The sequence below is a fragment of the Kogia breviceps genome, chromosome 1, assembly GCF_026419965.1.
Source record: "Kogia breviceps isolate mKogBre1 chromosome 1, mKogBre1 haplotype 1, whole genome shotgun sequence".
In the NCBI taxonomy this organism is placed as follows: Eukaryota; Metazoa; Chordata; class Mammalia; order Artiodactyla; family Physeteridae; genus Kogia; species Kogia breviceps.
This window is the reverse complement of record NC_081310.1, coordinates 80,745,540-80,765,381: the sequence shown is the minus strand read 5'-3', so window position 1 is coordinate 80,765,381 and position 19,842 is coordinate 80,745,540. Positions and strand designations below refer to the sequence as shown.

The 19,842-nt window shown below is 38.5% G+C and overlaps 1 protein-coding gene and 1 long non-coding RNA gene across 2 annotated transcripts in view; one reads left to right on the top strand and one right to left on the bottom strand.

Moving 5' to 3' along the window:
- The first annotated feature begins 1,045 nt into the window (after positions 1-1,045).
- The window catches only part of LOC131761184 (flavin-containing monooxygenase 5-like), a 28,802-nt gene continuing 10,005 nt past the window's right edge, over positions 1,046-19,842 (top strand). The window contains exons 1-5 of the mRNA XM_059071637.2: positions 1,046-1,180; positions 11,384-11,572; positions 13,519-13,681; positions 15,202-15,344; positions 18,573-18,772. Coding sequence (XP_058927620.1) covers positions 1,046-1,180; positions 11,384-11,572; positions 13,519-13,681; positions 15,202-15,344; positions 18,573-18,772 — 830 coding nt within the window. The remainder of the gene's footprint in view (positions 1,181-11,383; positions 11,573-13,518; positions 13,682-15,201; positions 15,345-18,572; positions 18,773-19,842) is intronic.
- The window catches only part of LOC131761231 (uncharacterized), a 35,914-nt gene continuing 30,039 nt past the window's right edge, over positions 13,968-19,842 (bottom strand). Inside the window, exon 3 of the long non-coding RNA XR_010840786.1 lies at positions 13,968-15,802. This is a non-coding gene — a long non-coding RNA (uncharacterized lncRNA). The remainder of the gene's footprint in view (positions 15,803-19,842) is intronic.

Here is a 19,842-nt window from a genome sequence, read left to right as displayed (position 1 = left end):
GTTACATTTTAAAAGTGGATATTTTGTCTTTGTATTCACAAAGTTAGCTGTGTGAGGAAAGCACTTTTTTACAGTATTTTTATTTTTTGGAAATTATCTGTTTGTGTATCAGACTTCTCTACTAAACTATAAGCTCCTCTAAGTAGGAAACTTAACCCCCTCACTCCCCACTGTACCCCAGCACCCAGCTCAGTGCATGGGTATTTTAAAGTAAATTTCTTCCCGTGGCACAGAACCAAAGATCCGATTTGTGGGGTTGGGGGTTGGCTTGGAGAGGTGGACAAGGGGCCGGGATGTGTTCTGACAGATCTCCTGAAAGATAGATGTTCTCCGCTTAAGCTTTTGGAGCAAGACTTGCTTCAGGGTTGTTGGTGACAGTTTCCCTTCACCAGCAGGAGTTTGTCACTGTAAGACAACACCAGGAAGTTAAAAGTGAATGGGAAGGGCGGATGATGGAGATTCCGGCCACTTGAATCTCCCCTGATAGTAGCTGAGACTGCGGGCAACTGCAGGTGAAAAACAGAGAGGTCATAGGGTTACTTTTTTCTGCCCAGAGCAGGTTTGGCCCATGTTTTATTCCCTCTGTGGGGGTAATGGGTGCTGCTGAGTGGGCGGTGTGTTGGCTGAAAGGAGGTGGAGCTGAACAGACCCTCCACATTGGCTATTGCTGTTTGTTCTTTGTTGTATTACATTTCTTTGCAAAGAGCTGAAAGTGCAGTGCCCTGCAGATCGCAGCTGAAGGATCTGCCAGTGTTGCGGCAAAGGCAGCGAGGTCGGGTACCGCAGCAGAGCTCTCAGCTCTGGGTCTCAGCTCTGGGTCTTCCAGGCACAGGGCTCACCCATCCAAGGTGTAGTAGTTCCCGGTGGTCCACGAGGACACTGGAATCTGGGTTCCCCAAAGGCAACTGCTGTTGCAGAATTTATCTAAATGCCATGTTCAAGCTCTTCTTTGAAAGGTGTTAACTGATGTGTGCTTTCTGTCTTTTGTCATCCTTTCTTTAGGACAGGTTACACTGACCCAGCCCGGTGAAGATCTCTGGAGACCATGACCAAGAAAAGAATTGCTGTGATTGGGGCAGGAGCGAGTGGGCTCACGTCTATCAAGTGCTGCCTGGAAGAAGGCTTGGAGCCCGTGTGCTTTGAAGGGACTGATGACATCGGAGGGCTGTGGAGGTTTCAGGTAAATCTCCTGTTTCCTTAATACTTGAAACTCTCGCCGTAACTAGGTGCATAAGATATTTTTCCTCATGTCAGGAAGTATGATGGGCTTCACAGTGATTAAACCTGCCAGACTTCAACCTGCTGACCTCTTCTCAGCAGTCATCACCTCAGGTTCTATGCAGGTTCCTCTTTCCCTATGCTGGCAGCAAAATGGGATGTAGATATCACTCATTTTTTTCCTTTACTGATGTCTGTGAAAATGGCACAGAGATCATTTTCATTTACAGATCTTCCTTGATTTACAATGAGGTTACATCTTGATAAGCCCATTGTAAATTGAAAATATCCTGTTACAAATGTATTTACTACACCTAATCTACCTAACACCATAGCTGAGCCTAGCCTACCTTAAACGTGCTCAAAACACTTACGTTAGCCTACAGTCAGGCAAAATCATCTCACACAAAGCCTATTTTATAATAAAGTGTCGAATAGCTCATGTAATTTATTGAATGCTGTATTGAACATGAAAAACAGAACGGTTGTTTGGGTACAGAATGGTTGTAAGTCTATCAGTTGTTTACCCTCGTGATCCTTCCAGCTGACTGGAAGCTGCCACTGCCCAGCATCACCAGAGTATGTTACAAAATATCGCTCACCTGGGAAAAGATCAAAATTCAAAATTCGAAGTGTGGTTTCTATTGAATGTGTATTGCTTTTGAACCATTGCAAAGTCAAAAAAAATCACAAGTTGGGCACTGTCTGTAATGAGTTTTGCTGCTATCCAGAAAAGGGTAACAATCTTGGTGGGGGAGTGTAACAAAATGACAGACATGTCAAGTGGTTGCTCTTGGTCTGCGTTCATCGGTAAGTGATCTAGAATACTGCCTAAAACTCCTTCCAGGAATCCCCCTTTTCAATCTCTTCTAACCTTACTGGTTTTTTTTCTTACCTTCCTTCCTTCGTTGCTTCCTTCCTTCTTTACTTTAAACAATTCTCTAATGATTCTAGTGCTTGAATAGGATATAAAATCTGGCTGCCTTCTTTGCTTTGCACTTTTCCTTCACTTGAGAAATCAAAGCAGGAGTCCTGTCTTTAGGGAAAGGCAGAGGGCACCTGCAACTGGGTTTTCTTGTCCTTGCACAGACTCAGTTTTAAAGTTGAGTTGCTTTAATATGCACACCCAGCCCTGCAACTTGTTACTAACAGTTAAGGTATCTTCTTACTTAAATGATAGTTAAGCTTATTATATGTCAAAGAATATCACCCTCCTTAACTGATCTCCAAAGCAACGTCCATTAGGTTTGCTTTTCAACTCACTTGTTAAGCCAGTGAATGGTATTAAGGTGTCCAGATTTGTTTCATATTTCACAAAATGAACACGGTGTTGGCCAGCTACTTAAAAGTGGTTTCATTCATTCATTCATAGCATTCCTTAGTAGAACAGCAGTACAGTTGTTTTGCATCTTGGCTCAGTCTTGGGGACTAACTTTATTTGACAATCGTCATCCTCATTCAGATCTAGGGTGGATACTCCTTAGCACGCCACCCATGCCTAGGTCATAATCAGTCTTGGGCATGGGCTGAAAAGACTGTTAATTAATATTTTGTAATCAATAGGAAATTTTACTTTTGAAATCCAGCCACAACGTGGTGTAGAGGTTAAGAGCACGTCTGTGTTCAAATCCTACTGTGACCTTGGGGAAAACCATTAAACCTCTCTGTACCTCTGTGTTGTCATCTTTAAGAAGGAGATGATACTGGCACCCACTTCATAGAGCTATTGTGGGGATTAAGTGAATGAATAATTATGTCATCACTAATAACAGTGGCACAATAATTGCTAAACATCAGTTATTATTCAGTAGGCCTAGAGTGTGGCCCACACATTTGGTGACTGGTAAGCATCCTAGCCAGGTTTGGCAACTACTGACCAGGCATGAAATTAGTGAAGGGTCCACTATCCTACCTGATTATCAGGTTTTATTTCCAAAGTGGCTTAAACTTCCTCTCTGTTAAAGACCCAATTTGGAGGGTTTTTTTCTGATTATACTCTTCGCAAAATTTCAGCACTTTATAAACTGCTTTCTTGAAAATAAATAAGCTATATTTCATCATAATGCTCTGACTGCTGTTAAGACAGACCACATCTGTGTCTGTTATATTATATATAACATATTTTACATATATTATAAATGCACACACATACACCACTATATTTCTAGAGCCACGGGGGATGCCCGGCATATATTAGGCACCAAATATATTTACATTTTATAAATGAATCCTGGAGATGCAAAATATCTTGGGTGGCTGCTTAGAATGCTTGTGGAAATAGAGACCTTCATTCTCACATATTCCACAGTTACACAGTTGTGGAGCCTGAGGTATTATAAATGTCCATTAATTGCAGATTAAACATGTTTTACATGCTGATGCTGCTTTCCTCAAGAATTGCCTCTGAGATCTGCTTTTCTATGACCCCCTTGCTTGTTATTTGGAGTCTTCCTCTCCCCCATCCTACCCCACCTACATTTTCTGGGGATTTCATATATAGGATCATCCCAAGCAATTTGGAATTCCACCATTGCTACCGGGTGTCCAGTAAGCCACTGGGAACTCAAGGCTTCCATTTTCTCTTTCTTGTAACAGGTCTCAGAGACTTAGTATAAATTTCTTTCTTCTTGATCTCCTCATTAATGTTAGACCAGACTGATGGTGAAAAGTTGGTAGTAATGTGAGACATATCACTTTAATTTTCATACTATAATATTACTTTATGAACGAAATAGCTTAAAATGAAAAATCCCTTATAAAATGCTGAGGTTTTAAGAAGTACATAATACTGGAAAAGAATTTTTAATATTCTTTAGTCAATCTGAATTTTAAAAATCCTTAAAGCATACCAAAGCAGTGCTTCTCCAACTTTAATGTGCACATGAATCACTGGAGCTTTTGCTGAAGTGTACACTCTGATTCATTAATCTGGGGTGGTGCCAAGATTCTATATTTCAGGTAAAGCCCCAGGTGATGTTGATGCTGCTGATCTGATAACTACAGTTCACATAGTGAAGTTCTAAAGTGTATATGTGATACAAAGGTACCATATGGCTATAATACAATATAAAATGAGGCATATTTAATACATTTTAATTTAAAATATAAAATTAAGTAATAAACACCCTTAGATGAACTGGTGTTTTAAATTATTAAATATACCACCCCCCCACACACAAAAGACAACTGAATGGATACAAAAATATTTAAAAGAGGGTAACTGTAGAGCAGTGGCTGTCAGCTTTGGCTGCAACACTGAACAATCACCTGGGGAACTTTAACAAACTTTAACAAATACTGATATCAGTCCATCCAGATTCTGGTTTTATTGGCCGGGTGCCAATAAAGCTCTCCACTAGTTATTTCTAATGTGCAGCCAACATGGAAACCTTTGCCCTTCAGCTTTTACCCCAGGTTTCCCAGATGATTAATGAGGATGACATTGCATCTTTAAAACAAAATCGATAACAGTTCATTGAACAAATATTTCTGAAGCTCAGACTATGATAGAGGGTGTGGAGTTAAAGAGTTATATAACCTCCTGCCTCTGCCCTCAGGCACTCTGCAGTTTAGCTAAGGATGTATGGAGAAAGGACTTCTGAGGTGGATGGGATAAACTCTGGTGCCCGGAGTTTTCCGGGGCCAGCACACACCTTCTTACCAGCAGATCTCAACCTTGTCTACACATTAGAGAAGGAGCAATTAAAACAGGGTCTCTGGGAGTAAGGACCAGGCATTAGTATTTCAGAGTTCCCCCAGATGAGTCCAGTGTGAGGACAACACTGAGAACAACAGTCTTAAGACAGCTTCTGTCCCTCAGGATTCTGAGAGTCTGTCAAAGGAACAGAAGATCCACACTGTTCCCACTCCTCCTACTGAAGCGGAGTCATTTTTCTCCTTTCTTCTGCCCTTACTATTGCCTCCAATCCCTTCAGTTCCAATTACACTACCCTACGTCCCCGGTTCTCTCTTTTCTCATATGAACTTCCTACTCAATGAGAGTCATGTGCTTAGGCAGGAAATACAATCAGGGTACATCTCTAGAGGGCAGGTTATTCGCCGATGGTAGGAAATACTAAAGTGCAGGAGCAGAAGCTTCTTTTTCCACTCACTGACCCAGTACTGCTCTGCCCTCACTCTCTTTTGTAAAGCAGTGAGTTGACAGTGATGAACCCTACGTAGGGTCCAATCAGGTGTTTAGAAGGGCTTGAAGGTTTTTGTTGACACACAATAACACTTTGTTGTCTTAGTTACTTGAAAAAGAATACAAATATATGATTATTGTCACAGGGGTAAGATCTGTGATTCATTTAGCTCAGTGACCCCAACACACCTGCTGTGGAAAGCATGGCTTTACTCCTTGTACTAAACTTTGAACCCTTGGAAAACAGGGACAGACCTGTATTTTTTAGCATTAATATAGCGTTTTTATTACAGAGGGATTTTAGAAATATCTACTGAATGAATGAATGAAGTCAAAGTTAATACTTAGTAATGTGTCTAACCCTGCCTCCTCAAGAATCTTGGTTCCAAAAGGACCTTACCACTCATTAATTTAATTTTTTTTTAAAAGTGCTATGTACAAACAACATGTTTAAATAAATTTTGAATTTTAGAACTGTGTTAGATTTACAGAAGTATTAGGAAGATAGTACAGAGTTCCCATATACCCATGCCCAGATATTATTAACATCTTACATTAGTATGATGCATTTGTCCTAATTAATGAACCAGTATTGATACATTATTATTAATTGAAGTCCATGTTTTATTCAGATTTACTTAGGTTTTTTACCTAATGGCCTTTTCCTGTTCCAGGTGTTCCCATCCAGGACACCACATTACACATAGTTGTCATGTCTCCTTAGGCTCCTCTTGGCTGTGACAATTTCTCAGACTTTCGTTGTTTTTGATGACCCTGACAGTTTTGAGGATTACTGGTTAGGTATTTTATAGAATGTCCCTCACCTGGGATTTGCCTGATGTTTTCATCATGGTTAGACTGGAGTTATGAATTTTGGGGAGGAGACCTTAGAGGTAAAGTGCTATTCTTATCACATCATATCAATGGTACATACTATCAAACTTATCACAATTGATTGATGTTAACCTTGCTGACCTGGCTTGAGATGGTGTTTACTGGGGTTTGCCACTGTAAACTTGTTCTTTTTTTTCTCCCTTGTCATACTATACTCTTTGCAAGAAAGTCACTATGCACAGTCCACACTTAAGGTCAAAGTTGGCTATTCTAAGCCTCTTTTCTTTCCACGTAAATTTTATAATCAGTTTGTCAATATCTACAAAATAGCTAGCTGGGATGTTGATTGGGATTGTGTTGAATCTACAAATCAAGTTGGGAAAACTGACATCTTAACGATACTGAGTCTTCCAATCTATGAGCACAGCATATCTTTCCATTTATTTATATCTTTGATTTTCTTCTTCTGTGTTTTATGGTGTCTGCATATAAGTCTCATACATGTTTTGTTAGATTTTTCCTAAGCACTTAATTTGGGGGGTGTTATTATAAATGGTACTGTATTTCAAAGTCCAATTTTTCATTTTTGGTATATAGGAAAGTAAGTGACTTTTGTATGTTAACCTTGTATCCTGCAACACTGCTATAATTGCTTATTAGTTTCAGGAATTTTTATTTTAATTCTTTGGGATTTTCTACCTAGACAGTCATATCATCTGTGAATAAAAATCATTTTATTTATTCCTTCCCAGGCTGTATACTTTATTTCCATTTCTTGTCTTATTACATTAGTTAGGATTTCTAGTACAGTGTTGAATAGAAGCGATAAGAGAGGCTGTCCTTAACTTGTTCTCAATTTTATGGGGAAATTGTCCATTTTCTCGCTGTTAAGTACACTGTTAGCTGCAGGTATTTTGTAGATGTTCTTTATCAAATTGAAGATATTTCCCTCTATTCCTAGTTTGCTGAAGGTTTTTAACATGAAGGTGTAGTATAAACAACATTCTACAAAAATGAAAGAAAAAATCATACCTCCTTAATAAATCAATTTGTTTTTCCTACTTTCAAGTTTTATTGATTTAAAATAAATAAAATAGGGCTTCCGTGGTGGCGCAGTGGTTGAGAGTCCACACTGGGCCCGTGAGCCATGGCCGCTCAGCCTGCGCGTCCGGAGCCTGTGCTCTGCAATGGGAGAGGCCACAACAGTGAGAGGCCCACATACCACACAAAAAAATATAAATTAAAAAATAAATAAATAAATAAAAATAAAATAAATATAATATACTCATATAACAGGGGAGAGATTATACAATGTGTAATTATATAAATATGGGTAGACATAGGTATACAATTGCCCCAGGCACACATAATATTATATATTTGGTGATTAGAATGTGATCTTAATTTTGTAATATTACTTCTTCCACTTAAAGTTATATCACAGGCCATTTTCAATGTTTATACACAGATTTCAAAATCATAGTTTTAAGTATCTCCAAATTCAATCTCTATAATTCAGTCATTAATTCATTTCAAAGCATTTATTAAGCATCCACTATATATGAGGTACTGTTTTGATGATAGAGTTACAAAAAATAAGACACAAAGCCTACTTTTGGGTACCTCACAGTCATAGAAACAAATGCAGAATATCGTGTGTTCGAAGTTGCCTTGATGGCAATATGAGCAGAGAGTTTTGGCAGCTTGGAGGTTGAATGGGGGGCATTTAACTCAGTGGAGAGGACAAGAAATACTTCTCCAAAGAAGTGACATTTGATGTAACTCTTGAATGATAGATAGGAATTTTCCAAATGAAGAAGCTGTACGGTAGTGTTACAAAAGTTTAAAGTTGTGAAAGAGTCTGGAATGTTGCAACAACAATTTAATGACTCAGAAGCTTGAAGTTAACTGAGAAGAGCACTAAATGAAGATAAAACGGTAGATTGGGATAGACTGTGAAATATGCTGAGTTTCAAAATAAGAAATTTGCTTTTCCAAATGGAATCAGTAGAGCCCATTAAGCAGTGGGGTGACAGGATCTGCTTTGAATTTAGCAGGATACTTAAGGAGTGGTATGGAAGGTAAATTATGAATCATACTGAGATACCATAATTTACTAAAACCTTTTCCTATTGGGGGAGGGGGGCATTTTAAGTGGTTTCTAATTAATAGGTATTTTAAATACTATAAAATGAATATCTCTATGCATTTGATTTTATATTATCTTGCAATTTTCCTTACAACAAATTTTTGTAAATAAGATTAAAGTATCTTATTCTACTGTTTTTAAATGAACTTTGATGTATTTCATTAGTTTGTTATGCAATATGTAAATTTACTTCTTTTTCCTATAGGTACCTTTCTCAATATAATTCAACACATCTATTAAATATCTACTAAGTGCTATTTATAATTTTATATGCTGTAGGAAAGATCATGAATACAAGTAAAGGGGCTTACAATCTAGTTGGGGAGATAAGGAATAGACTGTAAGACATTATGGACGTCTTTGAATCCTAAGCTGAAAAATATACACTAGAGAAAATGGGGCAGTGTCCAAAATTTTAATTAGGACAGAGATACAACCATACCCTAGAAAGAACACTTCGGTTGAAATAGTTAGGATAGATTGGAAGAGACTTGTAAAAACACCATTAGCAGCCAAAGGGAATGAGATCTTGAAGGATGGGGCAGAGAAATGGGAATGATCAATTCAGGATTCTGAAATTGAAAAATTCTTCTCTAAAAATGGGAGGAAAATCATCTCTAATGTGGGCAAAGCCAGTGAACACTCTCCTTTGTGGCCATTTAATGTTCAATAATAGCCAGCATCCAAATATCTTTTTCTGGAATAAAAAGAGAAGAGGGGGTCCAAATTGGTTAAGGTAATTTTCCATAATCAATACAATTTTTAAAAAATATAATAGAGTTGAAAAGTCATGGTTTGTGATATCTCAGTGACAGGCTAATATAACAATCTGGGTAGATACTGCTTTATGTTATGTGATCACTACAACACCCCCATGAGGTAGTTATTAGAAGTTTTTGAGGAAGCAAAGAAGTTAACCTTGATGGGGGAAGAACAGTGAACTTGGGTTTGATATCAGCTAGAGCAATGCTTCACAGCTTTCAGATGCATCTGAAACACTTGAGGATTTTGCTAAAAGGCAGGCTCCTATTCAGTAGGTCTGGGATGGGGCCTGAGATTCTCCATTTCTAACAATCTCCCAAGTGATGCCCCTGCTGCTAGTCCACAGATCCTACTTTACATAGCAAGGATCTGGAGCAGTGGTTCTCAAATTACAGTGTATTTTGTTGGGAATTAAATGGTTCTGAGACCAATGCCAATGTGTGTGTGTGTGTGTGTGTGTGTGTGTGTGTGTATGGGTGGCAGGTGGTCCCCAGACACCACCAAACAATTCTCAAACACTAGCAGGATGTCCAAGAATTCAACTCAATTCTGATGCCTATCTAACCCGAGACAGCGTCAGATTCCATAGACTGAGGGCTCAGTCCCTCAACCCCACTTCAGACACCAGTCATAAGCCCTGGTTATTACCAGGGCTTCTGACCAACCAGCTACAGATTGGAGGTTCCAATGACCCCCTCCTTGGATTTGGACTTCAGATGCCAGTCTCAAGTCCAGGTTGTTTGTTACCTATACTTCTGACCAACTGACTATAAATCAGAAATTCCCACGACCCCCCGCCCCTTGGGTTTGATTAATTTGCTAGGGCAGCTCACAGAACACAGGAAATCCATTTACTCACTAGGTTACCGGTTTGTTATAAAAGAATATAATTTAGGAACAGGCAAATGAAAGAGATACATAGGGAAAAGGACACTGAGCTTCCATACCCTCTCCAGGCACACCTCTCTCCCTTAATCTCTTTGGTTCACCAACCTGGAAGCTCCCTGAACCCCATTCTTTTAGGTTATTATAGAGGTTTCATGACATAGGCATGATTGATTAATTCATTGGGCATTGGCTATTGATTCAACTTCCAGCCTCTGTCCCCTCCCCAGAGATCAGGGGATAGGCAACTGAAAGTTACAACCCTCTAATGGGGTTTGCTCCATTGGTAACTAGCCCCCATCCTTAGTTGTTTTCTAAAAGTCAGCATATTAACATAACAAAGGGCACTTTTTATCACTCTCAACACTTAGGAAATTAGGAGAGTTTTGGGAACTCTGAGCTAGGAACTGTGGAGAAAGACCAAATATGTATGAGAAATATATTTTTACCATCTGGATGACCAAATATATATTTCCTATAAATCACAATATTGCAGGCATTTAGCTTATTTCATTTTTATGTTATAAATAATGCTATCATTAACATCCTTTAACATAAATCTTTGTCTACAATGCTGAATCTTTCTTTAAAAGGGTAGGTTGCAAGGGTTTCAGATTCTTGTCACATTGCTATCCAGAAAACATTGTACTAAGATCTCATTTCACCTCATTTTTGCTAACACTGAGTAATTGTCTTTTAATTTAGTAAAAATGAGGTAAAATGGGAACACATAGTGGAAAGAATGTAAGTTAGTACAGTGTTTCCTGGAGAACAATGTGGCAAGTGTATGAAACCCTTGAAACTTCCCTAGGCTTTGAAATATATATACTATTTAAAAGACTATTACTCAGATGGGCAGTTCTCACTTGGAGTCTTATGTCATGGCAATCAGGTGACAGCTGGGACTGGACATGTGCTATGACCTCTCTGCTCACATATTTAGAACGTCAGCTGGGATATCTAGAACTTCTGGGGGCTGGCTGCACATCTCTCTATCCCAAACATGCTCTTCATGTGGCTAGCTCAGGCTTCCTAACAGGATGGTAGTCTCAGGGTAGCTGGACTTCTTACATGGCTGCTGACTTGCACCAGAGCAAGCTTTCTAAGAGACCCAGACAGAAGCTGCAAGACTACCTATCACTTAGTATTGGAAGCCATTCAGTATCATTCCAACTGCATGCTGTTGGTCAAATGCAAGTCATGAAGACAACTTAGATTCAAGGGGAAGAGACTGCACGAGGGCACAAATACTGGGAGATGTGAAGGGTTGTGGGGAGGGGACTTTTTAAAATTGGCATTTGTGTCAGAAAACATTTTCAAATGTTTGTTGGCTGTTTATAAACCATGACCTTAATTCTCAAGTTGCTATGAATGCTTTTTATTTACTGCAGGAAGAACCTGAAGAAGGAAGGGCCAGTATTTACAAGTCAGTGATCATCAACACTTCTAAGGAGATGATGTGCTTCAGTGACTATCCTGTCCCAGATCACTATCCTAACTTCATGCACAACTCCCAGGTCCTGGAGTATTTCAGGATGTATGCCAAAGAATTTGACCTTCTAAAGTACATTCGATTTAAGGTAGGGAATTTTGTGGGTATCTCTGTGTTCAGAGTTTCAAGTAAATCAATAATTGTTCTCATTCACCAGTGCTTATGTATAGATTGGTTGGATATGCTCATGTATCTATCCTATCCAGTCAGATTCTACTCTATGTCTTCTCTGTGTCTGAAAATATTCATGGAAAGGTCCCTCTTCTGTATATTTTGACTGCAGATCCAGTAAGCCACCTTTATTTCATTGCCTTCATTCTATATCATTTGATTACAATAAAACAATGAAGGGAACTGACAGGCATGGGAACTTTAAAACCTTCTGGTTCCAAAACTTGTTCCACAACTTGCTGCTTAGCCCCTTTATACTTTCTGAAGTACTTCCCAGTGCATTATTTATGTGATCACAACAACCCAGTAAAGTAGATATTGAAAAGTTATGAGGGAACAAATAAGTTAACTCTGGTATAGAGGGAGGAACATTGAATTGGGAAACAAAAACTTGAGTTCTAGTCTTTGCTCTACCACTAATCAACGTGTGACTTCAGACAAGTAAGTTCCTTAACACCGATGTGTCTTTAGTTTACTTGTAAAACAAGATGATTGTACTAGATCATGTCAGTGATTCCTTCCTGCTATAAAATCTTCCACGTTATTTCTGTCATTCTAAACCACGACCATAAAATAATTGATATTTCTAACAGCTGGCAAAAAGCCAAAATCTACCTTCTGATCATTCTATTAAATCATGACTCTTTCTCTTTAACAACAAAATTAAAATGACAATATCCAGTGACGACGTCCAAAGTCAGTTATTTACAGCCTAGTGGTCCTTCTCTTCACTTCTTTAAGCACTTATTGAACAGATTTGTTACCATACTAAGCAGTGAAGACACCAAAACAAACAAACAAAAAACCAGTGATTTCACAGTCTAGTTAAGGAGATAGAATAATGAAGAGAAATTTCATTGTAAACCTAATTGTAAAAATAAAGAGTTACAGAGTGATAAATGCCACTGAAATCTATACATTGCAGCTCAGAGGAGGGACACAGCCCATCAGGGCATGAGGCATCAGGCACCGGGGAAGTTTTCTTAGAGGAGATAATACCAAGCTAAATGTTGAAGGGTGAGTATCTCCAAATGAAGAAAGAGTAAAAGGATGATCCAGGCAGAAGCACCAGCCTGTGTAAAAGTAAGAACATGATAGAGAGGAACTATAAGTATTATAGGATGTCTCAGGTATACAAGAGGGGTATCTCTATTAGTCAACCAAGACATTATGGTCATAAACCCTAGAAGCACAGGAACACATTTTTAATGTTTCCTTAAGTTGGGTAGAGTAACCCATATTATTATTTTTTAAGGCTAAAAATTGTACCACTGACTATCCCATGTCACATCTTTCTTTATAGTTACTTGTAAAATGGGCATTTATGGGAGTCAAAGAGAGATTCATTTACATAAAATATGAGCCACTGAGATATTTTACTACTAGGAAAGGGAGCCCTCTAGCTCAGACACAATTTTAAGGCCTGTGAGAACACGACTTGAGGTAAGAAGGCATCAGAGGGTCTCAGGACATCTGGGGATATGGGGAGGAACAGGCATTTAGTGCATGGAGTGTCTCAGAAGCACAAGAGAAGCCCAAACTTTATTCAAGTATCACATTGCCTTAGGGTATAGTCCAAGAGAACTAGTAATTTTCACTTTACTAGAAGCAGAGTAGAGTGCAACATTAGTTTGCCAACTCTGTTTTATTTAGTTTGCCTCATGGAAGTTTTCTCACTCTGACCACAGCCCCAAACAAAAAAGTTCTGATTTGTGGAGTATGAAAATCAAATACCCCTGCATGAGGCCTGTTATGTGGTATCAGCCCTTTGTGTAACCCTCTGCAAGGAGAGTCCTGTCAGGGAAGATGTCCACTATTTAGGCTGTGGTTATAGTCCCCTGTGGCTATCCCTTTTCTTTTCAGACCACGGTGTGCAGTGTGAAGAAGCAGCCTGATTTCTCCACTTCAGGCCAATGGGAGGTGCTCACGGAATCTGAAGGGAAAAAGGAAGTGAATGTCTTCGATGGAGTTATGGTTTGCACTGGCCATCACACCAATGCTCACTTACCCTTGGAAAGCTTCCCTGGTAAGTAGCCTACCAGGAAGGTAGACACTTGGACTATGCCTGTGACCTGATCCCTAAAGAATGGGAGGATTGTGTTCTGAGTGATTCCACCCTTGGGATGAAATAAGCTTTATCCTAATTCTGCATATTCTCCTGAAAGACGTTGGGGTAACTTGTATTAATTAACAGTAATTTCGGGGACTAGAGGAAAATTAGAAGGCTCTATATTTAGTTTTACAATAATTTTAGTTTTTTTAAGGATAAAAAGTTCATCCAGATTAGATTGAATGAGGCCTTTTTTCTTTTTAAATTTTTATTGGAGAATAGTTGATTTAAAATGTTGTGTTAGTTTCTGCTGTACAGCAAAGTGAATTAGTTATACATATACATATATCCACTCTTTTTTAGATTCTTTTCGCATATAGCTCATTACAAAGAAATAGAAGAGTTCCCTGTGCTATACAGTAGGTACTTATTAGTTATCTATTTTATATATAGTAGTGTGTGTATATGTCAATCCAAGTCTACCAGTTTAGGCGTCCCCCCTACCTTTTCCCCCTGGTAACCATAAGTTTGTTTTCTACCTCTGTGAGTCTATTTCTGTTTTGTAAATAAGTTCATTTGTACCATTTTTTTAGATTCCACATATAAGTGATATCATATATTTGTCTTTCGCTGACTTACTTCACTCATTATGACAATCTCTAGGTCCATCAATGTTGCTGCAAATGACATTATTTTGTTCTTTTCTATCGCTGAGTAATATTCTATTGTATATATTTACTACATCTTCTTCAACCTGAATGAGGGTTCTTTTAGCAATCGAGGAAACAAACAGAAATATTGAGTTTCTAAGGAAGAAAATAAAGCTTAAAGAAAGAGTTTAATTACAGTCTTTGGCCTGGTTTTTCATTCTGAGAGGAAAAAAGCACTCTATGTATAGTTTAGAGTATATAAGAACATATATATTCCAATTGGAATGGAAGTAGGTATTTACAGATGATGAAAAGAGGGGGTGGGAGATGGGCAAAATAGGTGAAGAGGATTAAGAGATACAAGCTACCAGTTATAAAATAAAACAGTCACAGGGTTGTAATATACAGCACAAGAAATATAGTCAAAATACTGTAATATTGTAATAACTTTGTATGTTGCATAATCTATATAAATATCAAGTTACTATGCTGTACATCAGAAACTGATATAATATTATGTCAACTATACTTAAATTTAAAAAAATTAAACAGGATGAAGAGAATGGAGGTTTTCTGAAGCAGTTTCGATTTGTGAGTCCACAGGTCCAAAATACTAACAGCTCCTGAGTTAAGTACACTACTTATAATAAGGAAATCACAAGGTTCCACTCTTAGGCTATGGGAAAAGGAAACAGGCAAAATATTCAGAAAGGCAACAGTGCACCTGAGTAAAAGCAGAACATATGGAGAATATATGCATAAACCACACACTGCAAAAAAATGAATGATTTAACAAATGATATCAGATAAACCATCACCCAGTAATTATTTTCCCTTCTCTTGTAGGAATTGAGAAGTTCAAAGGACAATACTTCCATAGTCGAGATTATAAGAATTCAGAGAGTTTCACTGGAAAGAGAGTCATTATAATTGGCATTGGGAATTCTGGAAGCGATCTGGCTGTGGAAATTAGCCACACAGCCAAGCAGGTTTGAATTAGTAAATTATTTACTTTGCTTCACCAAGGAAGCTGCAGGTGGACCCAACAGAGTGTATGGATACCTGCACACAGCCCATCAGTGCCAATGGCAAATGTGGGGCTTGGTTTCACTGCCTCAGTTGGCAACATTTTGATTGATGATGTGATGGAGCCAAGGTTACAAGTTAGATTCCCATCATTCATTTGGCCTCACACTAAGGTATTTGGTCATGACCACAAACTGTGCTCATAATCTCACTCAGCTGTCTCTTCAGAGTGTGCCTCTGGGTTTTAAGAAGACCAAGTGATTGCTGGGAGAGCTTGTTAGCATGCAGCATTCAGAGTGTGGATCACCTGTTGGCCAGCAGAAGTGATATGCTCTTATCTGAAGGAAAGTGTACTCAGTCATTGAAAGCTTTTCACTCATAGGATGTTGGAGGAATTTTCCTCTTCACTCTTCATCACTCCCTGAATGGAAAAAAGAAGTCTAATCCTTCTAGAGACAACATGGGTATCAGTATGAAAAACATCCACATTGTAGCACATGCAAGCAGCTCTCCCCAACCTTTGCATACCATTAGGTAACACAGAATAACATTCACACTAAAGCAATTTCTATGTCCTTGAGGTTTTTTGGTTTGTTTGTTCTGCTTTTTGTATCATAGCTTTTGAACTGGGAAAAAAGTATCTTAATTATAAATTCCTAGAAAAAGACATCATTGATATATTTTGTTATTCACGTCTTTATTGAATCGTAACTTTGTTGGCAATAACTAAATGCCTGGTTGTTCTTCAGTAACTTTAATTAAGCTATGCTTCTACACAAACTGTTTTAAAATTATTATTATTTTTTTTAGGGTTGGCATTTATTTTTTTTTATTTATTTTTTAAACATCTTTATTGGAGTATAATTGCTTTACAATCGTGTGTTAGTTTCTGCTGTATAACAAAGTGAATCAGCTATACATATACATATATCTCCATATCTCCTCCCTCTTGTGTCTCCCTCGCTCCCACCTTCCCTATCCCACCCCAAATAGAAGTTTAATGCCACAACTTTGTGAAATGAACTTTACCCACAAACTCCATTCAATACCACTTCTTCTCAGGTCTATCCCTATCTATCACCACAAAACTGATTTTATATATTATTCCATGAATTAATTCAACAAGCATTTATTAGGAAATAGGCATATAAACAATAAAGGGTAAAAATGTGTGTGGGTGCTATGATAAAAGAATGTACAAGGTATGTGGTGGAGACTGAAGGCATGAGCTTTCTTTAGTACCATTGGCTTGTTAAATGGTCAGTTATAGAGGAGCTGGGCCTTACAAGCACTGAGGAATTGTAAATTGCCAAAGTACAAGGCAGGAAGAGCGGGTGGAGGTAAGGTGGTTGTGTCTGAGAAAGCTTTGTGACCTATGTATTATTGCCACTATTTTATACATAGAGAACTTTTTAACTGAAGCTCTGAGCATTTATGTTACTCATAACCTATATTTAAAAAGTTATACACACTGCACACAAAACCATTTGATTTCTAAGACTGCACACAGGCTCTTTCAATGGTGACACATAAAAGTGCTTATTTATGATAGCAGTTAAGGTCACCATCAGTGAGAATATATGTATGAAGTACATGACTATCCCTCTGTAGACAGGTCACCTTTTAACATGAGGGCTTAGACAAAAGACCATAAAACAATGTACTTATATAGCTTACAACCCTGGAAACTATCTCCAGCGAGTTTTATAGTGTAGAGAAAGTGATGCTTTTGCCAGGTAGTTGAATACCAAACTTTTATTACGTGGACTTTAGCCAGCAGATAACACAGAGAGACGGACCAGTTCCCTGTTGTGCTACTTGCAATCTTCAGTTTTTTCCCTTAAATAAATGATGAAACTACTTAAGCACAGGCTTCGGAATCAGTTAGACTTAGGTTGGAAATTCAGCTCCACCATTTAGTAGCTATATGATCTCAGGCAAGTTATTCATCCTCTCCATGCTTCTAATCCGTAAAAAGGACATAACAATACCTACCTCAAGAGGTCGTTGTATTGATCAAATAAAAATATAGATAAAAGGGCTTCCCTGGTGGCGCAGTGGTTGAGAGTCCGCCTGCCGATGCAGGGGACGCGGGTTCGTGCCTGGGTCTGGGAGGATCCCACGTGCCGCGGAGCGGCTGGGACCGTGAGCCATGGCCGCTGAGCCTGTGCGTCCGGAGCCTGTGCTCCGCAGCGGGAGAGGCCACAGCAGTGAGAGGCCCGCGTACCGCAAAAAAAAAAATATATATATATATATAGATAGATAGATATAGATAGACAGATAGATAGATAAAGGACCTAGTACAGTGACTTACAGGTTACAATTCTCAATAAAAGGAAGTGATGCTGATGATAGGTTGGGGACTAACGGGTGTATATGCTCTACCTCTCACCTTGGAGAAAACACATTTTGAAAGATAAAAGATAATATTAAATATCAATATAAATGATAAGTTTTTTCTAATACTGCAAACAATGTCAAAGGCAAAAAAAAAAGAAGATTTCAGATCAAATGATGTCCAGTTGCTTTCAGCTTTACTGTTCCATGATTTTAAATGAGTTGGACAGGTGACAAGTGCTAGAGAAGTTCAGAAGATGGAGAGAAAATTATCAGCCAGAATGGTCAGTAGTGTCTTCATGGAGGAGGGAAATTTGATCTGGATCTTAAAAATGAATAGACTTTGGAGAATGAAGGGGATAAGGGGCTTTTCAGGGAGGCATAATGACATTAAACAGAAATGCACTGGTGGTTGAGAGCAAGACATAGTCTTGGTCAGTGACTACACCAATTTTTTGTTTTGTTTTTTGTGGTTCGCGGGCCTCCCACTGTTGTGGCCTCTCCCGTCGCGGAGCACAGGCTCCGGATGCACATGCTCAGCGGCCATGGCTCACAGGCCCAGCCGCTCCGCTGCATGTGGGATCTTCCCGGACCGGGGCACGAACCCATGTCCCCTGCATTGGCAGGCGGACTCTCAACCACTGTGCCACCAGGGAAGCCCAACTATACCAATTCAATTGTAAGCTTAGTGTTTGAGAAGAAAATGGCAGGAAATTTTAAAATATATATATTGGCAGGGAATAAAAAGCCAGACTAATGAGTTTGAAGTTCAGCTTGAAGAAAATGTGTTCCCATTCCTTCAGAGAAATGAGTCAGTGAATGGCAAAAACAAACATTTTTTCCCCATGCCTCAGGTTTTCCTCAGCACCAGAAGAGGGGCTTGGATCTTCAATCGTGTTGGAGACTGTGGATATCCTTTTGATGTGTTATTCTCTTCTCGATTTAAATATTATATAAAGAAGATTTGTGGTCAATCATTAGCAAATATATTTTTGGAAAATAAGATGAACCAAAGGTTTGATCATGAAATGTTTGGCCTGAAGCCTAAACACAGGTATGTTCCCAGGCTGGGAGGTGGGCGGTAACAGCCAAGGCAAAGAATAAGGACTGTTCACATAGGCTAATAGTATAGCTATCTCTACCTGTACTTTAAGCAAATCCACAGAATCTGAGATTAGATTTCTACGTTTCCCCCAGAGAAGTCCAAGATCTACTGGTCTATAATTTTCAGGCTATAATTCTCCTTGGCATTAACCATTTTATCATTCCCCGAGGTACCAGTTCTTTTTACATGATGCCCAATAGCAACAACAAAATGGTAGTAGCAGGCAATGCATCATTCATTCATTCATCCAACAAACAACTAAGCATCTGTTAGGAGTCAAGCATTATACTGGCATGAGAATACTGAGACTAAAGACCTAATAGTAATACTAATAGTAATAATAACACCCTACCTTTTTGAAGACTTAATATAAGACAAGCATGGTGCTTAATGTTACACGCATTATCTCATTTATCCTCACAACAGCCCTACAGGTTGGTACTATTTTAATCTGCATTATGCAAATATAAATGGACACTTAGAGAAACTAATTAGCCCAAGATCACACAAGTAATAAATGACAGACTGGAGAAATGGATATTTCCTTTAATACTCTAACAAGAAGACAGACAGTAGAATATGACAAAGAAATGCATGGAGTGCTTTGAGAGTATGAAGGATAGGCGTTCTCACACAGCCTAGAAGGTAGACTGTGACAGCATTTTTAGAAGCTGATTTTAAATGCTATTTTCCCCTCCAGCTTTTAATTGTTTTAATGTTTTGATTTACTTGCTATAAAATAGTAAGTACAATGAGCACCCATATACCCTTCACTTAGATTCACCTATTATTAACGGTTTACTATATTTGCTTTTTCCCTCTCCCTCTCTCTGGAGATAGATCCATACATATAGAGCATCCATATATACATACATATATTCATAAATTTTTTCTGAAACATTTGAGAGTAAGCTGCAGTCAATACGACACTTTACCCTACATTCTTTAGCATATATTGCCTAAGAAAAAGGGCATTCTTCTACATAAACATAATTATCACACTTAGTAAATTTAACATT